This window comes from Simochromis diagramma, unplaced genomic scaffold, assembly GCF_900408965.1.
Source record: "Simochromis diagramma unplaced genomic scaffold, fSimDia1.1 OVJJ01000302.1, whole genome shotgun sequence".
Classification (NCBI taxonomy): domain Eukaryota; kingdom Metazoa; phylum Chordata; class Actinopteri; order Cichliformes; family Cichlidae; genus Simochromis; species Simochromis diagramma.
In genome coordinates this window covers 10355227-10368497 of record NW_024386792.1, presented here as the reverse complement: position 1 = coordinate 10368497, position 13271 = coordinate 10355227, and the positions used below count along the sequence as shown (strand labels likewise).

Below are 13271 nucleotides of genomic sequence, written 5' to 3'. Positions count from 1 at the left end.
TAATACACTACACTTTTTCTACTGTGACAAAGGAAAAGTTATCTTAAAAATTGTCTTTTTTAATTCCTGCTACATCCAGTCCCATCAGTTTTATAATAAAGATTTAAGTTAGGCACATGTACTTAGTAGAGTTTGTACTGCCTCCTGCTGGGCATCAGGGGTAACCCAGAAGAAACAGATTTCCATTTAAACTCAAGATAAATGGATTGCATGAATTTTACCTCACACTACACATTTTCAAAGACACAGTTCCAGTCTTTAAAAAGTATTACAAATGATCCATAAATCTGCACCCATGTTTACTAAGAGTCAAATCAGCTACTTGGGAAGAAATGGTTTATAAACAGGACAGCTTTCATCACAGTGGGTTAAGAAATTGATTTGCCTAATTGACACATGTTCAGGTCTGTGTGAAATGCACTCTTCTGGAGATGTGATCTAAAGATCCTTTCCTTGGTTTAGCACCCTGCAGTTGTCCTTGTGCAGTAGCCCGACAAAGCTAGTGAATTCAAGAACTTGTTGATGGTAAGAGGGTTGAAAGGTTAACAAATCTTCATCCAAGGAGGTCATTTAAGGTTGAAATGCTTATTTAATACACTTTACCTCCATACTACCAAGGTAAGTAGAATCCAACTTTATTGATCATAAACACATGTTTCACCTGGTAGCTTAAATATTTAAATGCTTTCTCACTCATTTTCAGTCCAGTCCTCACACCTGACCATTTTCAGGGGAATATTTTTTAATCAATCATTCATGCACAAAAAGGCATCTAACTACAAGGATCAACCAGTGTTGTATCAACACAAAACAGGCAAATTAGCAAAGAACATATTTTCAACTGTATCTTTAGACAGTTTGTTACTAGCAAAAGCACATCATTCTTTTCCATTTCTTTAGTTGAATACAAAAAATAGCCAAAGATAACACTTTGAGGAGTAAATGGTAATTTTGCAACAACAAGGTGATTCCCAAAGCGCCATCAACTCAACACTTGGCATATTTCGACATCGTGTACAATGTATCCTTAAAAAATTTGAGGAATCAGGACAAAAGAAGAAGTCATAACAGTGATTGTCTACAGTCATACTATAAAACACAGCTGAGGCTCTGTCATGGTTTGGGGCTGTATTTTAGTCAGTGTTGTTGGAGATCTTGTCAAAATTGATGGAATTGTGAACAATCATATTTTGGTCCACCATGCAATACCATCTGGAAAGCATCTGATTAATAACAGCATCATTTTCAGCCGGAAAATCATCCCAAACACACTGCTAATGCAGTAAAAGCATACCTGCGTAGAAAAAAGATACTTATGCACACTATCAGTCATTGATTGGCCTCCCCAGAGCCCAGGTTGTACATGTTGTATTTCAGAGTATGTTTAAACATGAAAATGTAATATAAGTCTTTAAATATCCAAATAATCAGGCACAACAATATAGCCTGGTCTGGGCTTAGCATTTCTGAAGCACAGCCATCTAATCACACAGTGACCAAACCACAGGACACAAATGCATGAAAAATCAATACCAAAATAACACAAAATAAAATTAAAACACATCAATTATCACATATTTTAGCTGATTTATTTATTTCTTAAACATGTTAAGCCATCCATTGCCATGCTGGCAACAGTTACACACCAGATAAGGAGTGGTGCATTGCATTGACATCATACGTTTTGTCGAAAGAAATGTTTATCATATTTTCCCTTTTAAAAAAGAAGAGACAAATCAGTCGAAAAGAGCAAACAGTAGGGATGACAAAGACACTGCCATTGTCCTGCAGTGGTAAGACCACTGGCTAGCAGAAGCACTGATCGCCAAGGAAGACATCCCAACATTTATTACAGTCCATTGCACTTTCTCTCCTTCAATTTTCTGATACCATCCTCTTGCCTCGGTGCAACTTTTTCATTACAGTGCTTCCAGACCTATTAGTCCGACCACCAGTTTGTATCACTTGACCTGACAGAAGGCAAACCTTCTAGTGCTTTTGTGCCATCTTCATCATCTGCACCACCTCTATGCAATTGGCAAAATAACACACTGGTATGACAAGAATAAAATGACAAAAGAAACCCTACATACAGTTATACAATACAAGTACAAACGTTATGAAAAATGAGCTTGTTTTCGTCTTATTTTTTGTACAAAATGTAAGTGGTGCTTCGGCAACCCGGAGTTTATTCTCCTCCTCTTAGATATGAGATTCCGATATTTGGATGGTAACAATAACAATGTTATTGTTTTTACAACAGTTCCATGATGCTGGAGGACATTAGAAACATTTGGACAGGACTGATGCACAACATTAACAAATACAAACAAACAAGTCAGTGACTGACAAATCAAACAGAAGATATAATAGTTTCATATGATCTTAGCACGATAACACCCCCCTCCCCCCACCATGCACTACACAATAGTCTTGGATTTTCATATATTACATATATGCTACATTCTCTTATTTCTTATTTCACTTATATAAAGGCAAACATATCTCAACGCAAATGTAAGCTGCTCTGCTTTTCTTTACATTTAAATTAGTACTATAGATTGAAATCTGGCAATTTAAACAGTATGACTTAGCTCATAGCAAACATAAATGTAGCTCATAAACTGGATTTTACGTAAACTCTTAAGTCCTCTGATAGCAAGAATAGCAATTTCAGTATTTGTTTTTGTTGTGTTTTGTGTTTTTTAAACCAACAATCACAATGTATATACATCACCAGAACTAAAGCAAGCTCAATTTTTAACATTCTGATCTTCCAAATGTTTTTGAATTGCACACACATAAATACACATAAAAATACATAACTATTTTTTTGGGAGAGGTTACAGTTGTAGATCTTTAAACATCTCTATTTTATATTTAAAATGCATACCAAAACATCTTAAAAAAAACAAACAAAAAAGATTTTTTTCTCAATATGCTTGTTTCATAATGTCCAAATACGGTGTGCAGCCACCCAGTGGTGGTTTCGAATGATGTCCATTAATAAAATGCCATAACAGTAAAATGTAGTAATACTTGTTTCCTGTGGTATGTCATATCCTTATGGAGGGGTCAAAGAGCAGTCATGAACTCCACTAGATTTGCTGATGGGGGTTCTTTTTTCTTTTTCTTTTTTTTTATGTGACCACATGTTGATGTTCCATTAACTGAAAAGACAGAGAGCAACCATGTGAATCTCTGCTGACAAGACAGCATAAAAAGGATCTTTTGAGAAAACATATTAAGGCATGTAATGGCATGTAATGAAAAGCACACATCAGTGAAAGTGAAAAGTACTGGCATGGTACTGGCATGCAAACAGCTCTGCGATACTGTTTACTGGTAATATCCCAGAAATGCCAACAAGACACTTGCACAGGTGTGTTCAAATATAATGCCAATATTTATACTTAACCTTTGCAAAGCAAACAGTTTATACACGATATTATGATCATGCCATGCCAAGTGAACATTTCTCAGGCTCTCAATTCAAAACAAATCAGCAGTTCTTTCACTTTTAAAGAAAGTCTGCACGGAATGCTTAAGAGTGATATTTTATGTTATACAACTACAGTTTCAGTGCATTATACAGCCCCGATCAAAAGTTTAAGAACACTTGAAAATGGCAAAAAATCATATTTTGCATGGTTGGATCTTAACAAGGTTCCAAGTAGAGCTTCAACATGCAACAAGAAGAAATGGTAGTGAGACAAAACGTTTTTTTGAGCATGCAATTAATTAAAAACAACGGTTAAACTGAAACACGCTTTATGGATTTATGGATTTATAAACTATTCTAATCTTCCCAGATAGAAAGAAAGAAAAAAATCATCAGAAATCATTCAGAAACTTTTTAGCTACCGGTGCTGGTAGCACTGGTTTACATAATCTAGCTACAATACTGTCCAAACATATAGAGCCACCATGCATTTATAATATTTTGCTTCCATGGAGCCAGATTTTCTTTCTTTCCAAACTGGTCTTTAGCAATAATTCTCCTGGCTTTCTGAAGTTCTTTCAGTTGTTTTCTTTGCACAGTAATTCGACCTGGCCACTTTCAGAAGATGATTTGTTGTTGTTGTTGCTGTGGTTTATTTTGATTTGTGTTTATTTATTAGGCCACAAAAATGAGACTATGAATTGTTCATTCATAAAAAGGTACCTTGCTGACAGAATTAACTAACCAGTGTTTGTCTACATATAACAGAGAAATTAACAAAGAACTAACTTTTGTATCTTTAGGCACTTTGTTACTGAGAGCCTTGTGGAAAAACAGTTCCTGAAGACCACTTAAAGATATTAGAAGAAAGCTAGCTAAGACAGTTCAGATTGTGTTGGAGAATAAAGGTGGTCACACCAAATATTGGCTTTGAAGCTTTGATAGAGTGATAGAGTAGGAAGCCCAGGACATAGAGGGGGGTTGCGGTTAAATTAATATTACATCATACTGTAATACAGAAATTCCCTGCTTTCTCAATAGTGAAGTGATAGCTGGTACTTATTTTTATCTTAGTAGGAGTAAGGAAACTTCGGGGAAATTCAAGAGCGACAATGCCAAGCCTGGTATAATTATTTTTGCTCTAACAATAAAAGGATGTCGCTGAATCACAAAAGAACGCACACTTCATCGAACAGCTCATCCTGGTTACCTCCCTTTTTTCACCAAGCAGAAGCAAGAATGTTTCTCTAGAGGTAAGCATTTAACATCTAGAAATATAAAGAATGCTTCCTGCTTAAAGTACTACGACAGCTTCATTTTCATATTCTACTTAATAATTCCATTCTCGCCGTTTCTGTTGTAATACTATATATGCAATAGTGCATATGTAAAACAGTCTTCAAGGTTTTCTGACTGCCCCTTTTCTGTTTCTTTGTCTCATCCACTACATTGGACAACGGCAAGTTTTATACTAATGTACTACAGCTTGATCAAAACATGAATTGAAGTTGAATATGTTGAGCTCGAATTCCACACAATGGTAGTATGTATATGAAACCTCATACCTTAATTTTTAAAACAGTAGAAGAATATAGGTGCAGATAAACAGAATCATTTTTCTAAGCATAATTCCACGATCGTTGTTGGTTATATTCTGTAATATCATTTCCTGCAACTTCATCTGAATAATGTTTGATAATTAAAAAATAAATTCAATGTCAAACAGATGTTTAAGTGTTTAAACAGATAATTATAATTACTGACTGAAATAAGCTATGAGGCTGGTTAAGCACAGAGAGCGTGCCCGCTATTGATTAGGTGCAACAGCCAACAGTGATCATACCCCGGAGCCCACAGCTGCATTACATTAGCCAGGTGGTACATCTATTTTCCTAAAACACATTTTCAGCTTTGCAGTTCTTACTGTCTCTTACTGGGGGATGCTAGGCGAGCCAGAGCGATGAAAGTGAATGTTCTGCCACTTTCCATCACGGCGGTGCCAAACTCGGGTCTCCTCAGACTGCATGGTGCGAGGCATGCCACTGCCATCCATGTATTGGGTCAGACGAATATAGGCAATACATGCTGCATTTTCCCCAATAAGGTGCACATGTGGGTTCAATAGGATGGTGTGAACTGGCTTATTCCCTTTGGACAATGCTGCAAATGAAACAGAGAAAGATGCCACACAATATGTGAATGTTATGGGTAGTATTTCCCCACTTTCCACACAGAGTTGGCTAAGAATTGCTCCTTTTTATGTTAATATCATACAGCAGATACAGTCGCATCAAAAACAAAATGCTGATTCTTCTTTGGAGTATTAACTGATATGAAATCAGAGCAAGTGAAGTCTCCATATGTTGATGCTGGATAGTGGACAAGCATGGGGTTGCCAAGTGATTGAGGTTTCTGGGGCATATCTGGTTTATCTGAACTATTTTTACCCAGACTGAGGACATTCTGCCATTTATAGCAGTCATTATTCATGAGTGATTTTTTTTTTTTTGCTCCAAGGTTAGTCAATGCCCTTGTAGTTTAGTAGCAAATATGAACTACAAACTGAACTAAATATTGATATAGGACAAACAATCCAGTCCAACTCCAGTAATGTTCCTATAATATTGTCTTTCAACAACAATCCGAATAACTCCTTGGTTGTGAACTGGACTTTGTGCACACATTTATCATTTTGACAAGCTTAAGTCAAATATTTACAAATTTATGAACTGGTGTTGACATGCACAGATGTACTTGATAGTGTGAATGTTGAAAAGAAGATTAATATGTCATACATTTGTTTTCCTCAAGGTCTTTTTTTATTTGGCTTGTTTCTGTTTTATCAGCTCCCTAAAGATGGATTTCTATTGACAGCTCAGATTAGTAGTTGCAGTTATTTAGAATAGAAATATCCTTTATTGTCCCTCATTGGTGAAATTTAGCTGTTCCAGCAGCAAAGTAACCACCAGATGGAGAATGCAGATTCAAAAAAATTAGTTAGCAGTCTTAATGTTCGACTTTGTATTAAAACAAACTACAAAATGAAATTTTTTGTTCCTCCAGTGGAGTATATTGATTGTGTTTGGTCTCTTCAACATGCAAGTTCTCCCCTGCTGAAAAATTAACAGTTCTCCAGACTCTCTGTGTTTAACCTCCTAAGACCCGAACTCTTTCGTGGTATGCATTTTTAATTTCTCTTTGCTATTTGGGCTGACTGGGACCTGATGAATGTAAAAACAAAGAATTACCAGATTTTTTTTACCTGACTTTTGTTTCTGAGAAAAATGAGATCAACATATGAGGACATTCGTTTTAAATTTTGATAGAACAGTGGCAGTAGAATGGCCTCGTACGTGGATATCAGGCCCTGGTAGAGCAAAATTTTGTATTTTGGTCTAGACAACCCAAAATGTGATGTCCACATATGTGGACACCAGGTCCTAGGAGGTTAAAGACTCCAGTACTGTTACTTAAACATAATCCTTAATTACTCCTAGTGTCAAATGCTGATTCGAGGTCAGCCAGCTGTTTCTAACTCTTACACTAAAAGCTGGTAGATTTTAGTTGCAGATATCTTTTGCATAAGCAAAAGTTCTCTTCAAATTCTCTTTCTAATTCTGCAAATTCTCTTTCTAATTCCATTTTAATTTGTCACATGTTACCCAGGTTGTTAGTAGTTTATCGATTTTCTTTTGAAATGCAGAAATTGCAGGCAATTCTCGATATGAGTCCTCAAGATACTGCTAAAGCAGCTTTTTTTCTAAAGTTAGAATTAATCGTCTTGAACCTACCATTCTCAAAATAAAAGCGATGAAAGTCATGTCCTTCAACGAGGTTGCCCAGGGCCTCAGGCTCAAAGGAAGTCAAACCAGGATCACAAATTTTCCTGTTCCACCAGAAACATAATGTAGCATCAGCAAAGAAGACAAGCAAATAATTCTATGAAATTATATATATATATATATATATATATATATATATATATATATATATATATATATATATATATATTAGGGGTGCAACGATACTCGTATCGATATTGAACCGTTCGATACAGTGCTTTCGGTTCGGTACGCATATGTATCGAACAATACAAAATAAATTTTGGAACTATTTTGGTTTTCATGTGACGTATGACCCTGAAGGTAAGCGCGTCATGGACTAAAGTAAAACAGTATGTTGGATGTGCCATGCAATGCTCAATTACATGGGTGGGAGCTAGTGTGTTAGCACAGTTAGCTCGTTAACGTGTTGGCCGTCCAGGCCCATGCATGGGCAATCCGCGGTAGCTCGTTAACGGAGATTTGCCGTGTTGTGGCGTTAACGTCATTTCAACGAGATTTACGCTGACAGCACTAGTGGGAACACAACAAATATGACTGCACATTTACACCGACATCATCCTAGTGCAAAGACAAGTGGAAGCAGACAAAAACAACAAGCATGCATGCTACAAACTTTACCCGAGTCATTTAGACAGCCGTTAGCACATGATTCTCCTTATGGGGACCTGATATGTTTAATATGCTGCTGAGAATATAGCCCAGAAGAAGCGTATAGTATAGCTTTTATTTTGGAAAGAGCCATTTCTCTGTAATAAACTCTCTTTTCCAAAGATGAGTGATTCCTCAATCAGATACAGGGCTCGCAAAATCGAATGCCCGACGTCCCAGGGCTAGCGATTTTTCCAGTCGGGCTACCAAAATCTATCTCTGCCCTGCCCGTCGGCCTATCGTAGGAAGGAAAAATATATGTCAATGCTTTTGCATTCTTTCAGAAATGTAGCTGGGTAATTATGTCATTGGCATCGGTGAGCCACTGTCAATATGTGACATATTGAAATCGTGTTTGAATTTGCGCTTGTTTTTTGCTTTCACTTTGCAATCGCGCGAACTGTGTATAGAGAGCGACAGCACTGATTGGTGAGTGATGATAATTTGCGCACCAATTCCTCTGACATCGTCTTATCAATCGTTAGCTTACTATGCAAACATGACAAGTGAAATCTCCCGCAGCAAGCTTAAACATGTGAGAGGTTGATCGCGCAGAGAATCGCTGAGCGTTATGTGAGTGCGTGTGTAAAAGCAGCAGGATATATATTGTAGCGGGTCAGGGTTCTGTTTGTACAGTTATGTTTTGTTTATGTTGCCATAGTGACGGGTGATGCCCTCTCGCTGCGACGGTGTGTCCTTCCGGGGTCAGAGGGCGCCCTGTGTGTTGTTGTTGTTGTTGTTGTTGCTGTGCTGTTGCCGCGCTGAGCAGTTAGCTAGCGGCAGTGTTCTTCTGCAGATGTCAATAAACGGCTGTGCTCCCTGGCTAGCTCACGGGTAGCAAGACCAAACGGTACCTCCGTCTCCTCCTTGTCTGAGCTCGCCACATTGGTGTCAGAAGTGGGGTGATGGTGGCACCCCATGTTCTGACCCGAGTGACTTTTCCCCCGCCGGTCATGACCGGCCGGTGCGCCAAAAGAAGGCACCTGGACATTTGCAGGACTTTGTGTGGGGTAATGGGGTCGTCGGGGATGACTGACCCCTTAGGTTAGGTTAGACAAGTATCACATGTGGAGTTCCCCAAGGTTCCATCTTGGGACCCCTTCTGTTTAACATTTACATGCTCCCACTGGCACAGATTATAAAGAACAACAAAATAAACTACCACAGCTATGCAGATGACACACAAATATATATCACAATGTCACCAGGAGACCGAGGCCCTGTACAGGCTCTTGGTAAATGCATTGAGGAAATTAATGACTGGTTGTGCCACAATTTTCTCCAGCTAAACAAAAACAAAACTGAAGTAATAGTCTTTGGCGCCAAAGAAAAACGATTACAGGTCACCAGAGAACTTCAATCTATACACCTAAAAACCACCAACCAGGCGAGAAATTTGGGTGTAGTGATGGATGCAGACCTAAACTTAGAAAAACACATTAAGACAATAACAAAGTCAGCTTACTATCACCTCAAGAATATTTCAAGGATAAAAGATCTGATGTCTCAACAGGACCTGGAAAAACTAGTCCACGCATTCATCTTTAGTAGGCTTGATTACTGTAACAGCATCTTTACAGGTCTACCTAAAAAAATCAGTCAGACAACTACAGCTCATTCAGAACTCTGCTGCTCGAGTCCTCACTAAGACCAAAAAAGTGGACCACATCAGTCCAGCTCTGAGGTCTTTACACTGGCTGCCTGTCCGTCAGAGGATAGACTTTAAAGTTCTGATGCTGGTCTATAAAGCTCTGAATGGTTTAGGACCAAAATACATCAGTGACCTCCTGACCCAGTATGAACCTTCCAGATCCCTCAGGTCATCTGGATCCGGTCTTTTATCAGTTTCCAGAGTCAGAACCAGACACGGAGAAGCTGCATTCAGCTTTTATGCTCCTTATATCTGGAACAAACTCCCAGAAAGCCTCAGATCAGCTGAAACACTCAGTTTATTTAAATCCAGGTCGAAGACTCACCTATTCTCAGCTGCATTTGAATAAAGCACCAAATCCACACTTTTAAGCTTAAACTTCAAAACTTACATTAACTACTGATTTTATCTACTGTTCTTATTTTATCTGTTTTGATTTTATATACTGTTTTGTTTGTTTGTTTGTTTGTTAATTAGTTTGTTTGTTTGTTTGCTTGTTTTAATCAATTTTAAATCATGCTTTTTATTTGTTTTTGTTTCTAATGTCTCTGTAAAGCACTTTGAATCACCTTGTTGTTGAATTGTGCTATACAAATAAATTTGCCTTGCCTTGCCTTAGGTGGGGGCTATAGCGGGTCAGGGCTGTTCGAGGTTCTGTTTGTACAGTTATGTTTTGTTTATGTTGCCATAGTGACGGGTGACGCCCTCTCGCTGCGACGGTGTGTCCTTCCGGGGTCAGAGGGCGCCCTGTGTGTTGTTGTTGTTGTTGTTGTGCGGTTGCCGCGCTGAGCAGTTAGCTAGCGGTAGTGTTCTTCTGCAGATGTCAATAAACGGCTGTGCTCCCTGGCTAGCTCACGGGAAGCAAGACCAAACGATACCTCCGTCTCCTCCTTGTCCGAGCTCGCCACAATATTTTAGTTCTGCTGAGCCAAATAAGACAGGTCAGGGTGAAGAAGTGACAGCCAAAGAAAAGCTTACCACAAAACGGAAAAGTTATGACAAATCAGACTATGGGGTGGCTGTAGCTCAGATGGCAGAGCAGGTCAGCCACTAATCAGAAGGTCGGTGGTTCGATCCCAGGCTGCATCCTGGCTGCATGCCAAAAATCCTTGGGCAAGATACTAACCCCATGTTTGCCTACTGGTGGTGGTCAGAGGGCTCGGTGGCGCCTGTGTCCGGCAGCCTCGCCTCTGTCAGTGCGCCCCAGGGCAGCTGTGGCTACAATGTAGCTTGCTATCGCCAGTGTGTGAATGGGTGGATGACTGAATGTAGTGTAAAGCGCTTTGGGGTCCTATGGACTAGAAAAGCGCTATACAAATGCAGGCCATTACCATTACCAGACTATAAGGCAAAAAGAAAGTGCAGCTTTATGGTTTCATGGACAAAAGAATTTCTGTGGCTGCAATATGACAAGCGAAATAACCAGGGCTGCACATAAGTGGTCCGCAGGTGCGTATTCGCTGTCAAAATAAAAAACAGGCACAAGATAAGAAGTTGCAAGGCGTGTTTGCATACATAAGATTTTCAGGAGGAGGACAGACATTTGTTTAGAACTCTTAAAGATGTCGAAGAAGCAAGCTCCTTTAAGCAATTACTTTGGTGTTCCTCCACCTCCAAACAAATGTCAGAAGGAGTCCGAACCACAAAAGAAGCGCATATTCTTGGAAAAGTAGTTGCAGGAGGTGAGCTGGCTTCAAACAAATGATGAACGCACAGAGATGTGGTGCGGAATGTGCCGTGAAAATTTAATAAATGACAAATTAAAAAGGCATGAACATTTTTTTTGTATCGAAAAAAATATCGAACCGTGACACCAAAGTATCGAACCGAACCGTGAATTTTGTGTATTGTTGCACCCCTAATATACATATATATATATACATATATATATATATATATATATATATATATATATATATATATATATATATATATATATATATTATTTGAGGGCGCCTTTCAAAAACCCAAGGTCACCTTACAAAAGAACAAAATTAATAAAAGAAGCAATAGTCATAGAATACATACAATAAGTTAAAATTGCAAAGCAGAACTTGACAACAGATAAAATCAGCACTAAAGCGAATAAGCCAGTTTGAACAGATGTGTTTTGAGCTGTGACTTAAATGCGGGAAGAGAGTCTGTGTTTATTAGGCCACATTATATACACATTATAGTTATGTTACTGGGAAAACGTGAACAAAAGGGAACTTACGCGTAGGCCTCAAAGTCTCCATTGTTGATAGATTCAATTAACTGCTCAGTAACTTTGATGATTTCTTGTTTTCGAGCTAAAACACAAGATCACAGAAAATCATCAGCTAAACTGGCATAATAAATGTGTTGTTACTATATTTCAGGCAAATGTTCAGAGTGCAGCTACAAATCAGCTTCAGATGAGTTCTACTCTACGGATTTGCAGGATTTTAAGGTTATTAGAAATGGAAGGCGCTCAAGAAAGGATTTCACAACATTTTTGATCATTCATGTCTGAGTCAAAAAAAAAAAAAAAGCTGGAAGAAAGCCTCCCATGACTAATAGTGATATCAGGCAGGAAAAATGCAGGATGACAATATATTTCACCCAACAAAGCTCAAATGAATCAAGACAAACCAATGTCAGATGCAAGTATTTGCTGTAAAAGCGATTTAAACTAAGTAATATTGACAGTTACCTTTATTGTTATTGGTGCAGGCTGGGGGATATTGAAAAAATTACTCAATTTGTGAAACAACAGACATGTTAAATAATATTTTTTTTAAAAACTGTAAGAAGTCCTTCACCTTCAGACGAAAGGAGCAAATAGGGTCATAAACAGAGGTTTCATTTTATTGAAGAAGGGATAGTCACTGAGGAGTAACTTTCTTAAATCACAGACTACTGCAAACACCCAGTGGTCTAAGAAAAGGATATGATCTGAACATCACGAGCATGGCATTTGAGACACTTTACATATAAGGAACACTACCTCACAGGGATGACTGGGTAAGCAAAATAGGGCATCTTCCCCATTGTGGAGGACTTACTCTGAATTGAGGAGTTGGGAGTCTGTCTTGAGTCAGACATCTGTGAGGAACGGCTCTTAGAACTCAAGATACCACTCACTAAGCTGCCCAGACGAAGGGCTGAGATGGGATGCATGGATGATTGAATGATTGGGTGTCCAGTGTGTATAAAGGGCGGAAGACGTAACAAAGATAATCATGTATGGTGAGAGACATAGCGAAAAAAAGATTTTCTCAACAAAAACACATAAAAGGAGAGTAAAAAAAATGCTGAGTGGAAACATTTAATAATAAAAACATAAAATGGTGGGCACAAAAGCAGCATGTGTTCCCATTTTTGTATTAACCTAGGAGTACATGGATGCAGTTGGAGGAGAAGACAACGAAAGAACAGAACAATTTCCATTTTGCAAGAGTTAAAAGCCAAATGGGAGCAGGAGTAGTTAACCTGCTGTTAACTGCGTAACAAAGCAGGATGTAGAAAAACACAGATGGGAGTGACCAGTCTGACTGGAAATCATGAGGACTGACTAACATTACCAGTGTAGCAGAGATCTGCAAGCCTGTAAACCATACAGTTTTTACTACCTTTCACATCTTCATCTTCAATGGTGGTGTTGGCACTCTCAATTGACTCCTGACAAAAATGACAAAAAGATTATGGACATATAATACATGCT

The 13271-nt window shown here is 38.5% G+C and overlaps 1 protein-coding gene across 13 annotated transcripts in view; it reads right to left on the bottom strand.

Annotated features, from left to right (window-relative positions):
* Nucleotides 1-1567: 1567 nt before the first annotated feature.
* Nucleotides 1568-13271, bottom strand: part of camk2d2 (calcium/calmodulin-dependent protein kinase (CaM kinase) II delta 2) — a 51462-nt gene continuing 39758 nt past the window's right edge. For 5 of the 13 annotated variants that reach the window (XM_040024384.1, XM_040024388.1, XM_040024387.1 and 2 more), the window contains 6 exons: nucleotides 13180-13228; nucleotides 12613-12711; nucleotides 11802-11877; nucleotides 7234-7328; nucleotides 5377-5602; nucleotides 3134-3170 (listed from right to left, as the gene is read on the bottom strand). In XM_040024384.1, coding sequence (XP_039880318.1) covers nucleotides 3167-3170; nucleotides 5377-5602; nucleotides 7234-7328; nucleotides 11802-11877; nucleotides 12613-12711; nucleotides 13180-13228 — 549 coding nt within the window. In that variant the 3' untranslated portion in view covers nucleotides 3134-3166. Of the gene's footprint in view, nucleotides 3171-5366; nucleotides 5603-7233; nucleotides 7329-11801; nucleotides 11878-12260; nucleotides 12282-12612; nucleotides 12712-13179; nucleotides 13229-13271 lie in introns of all 13 variants that reach the window. The other 8 variants (XM_040024392.1, XM_040024396.1, XM_040024394.1 and 5 more) reach the window with 4 other exon arrangements.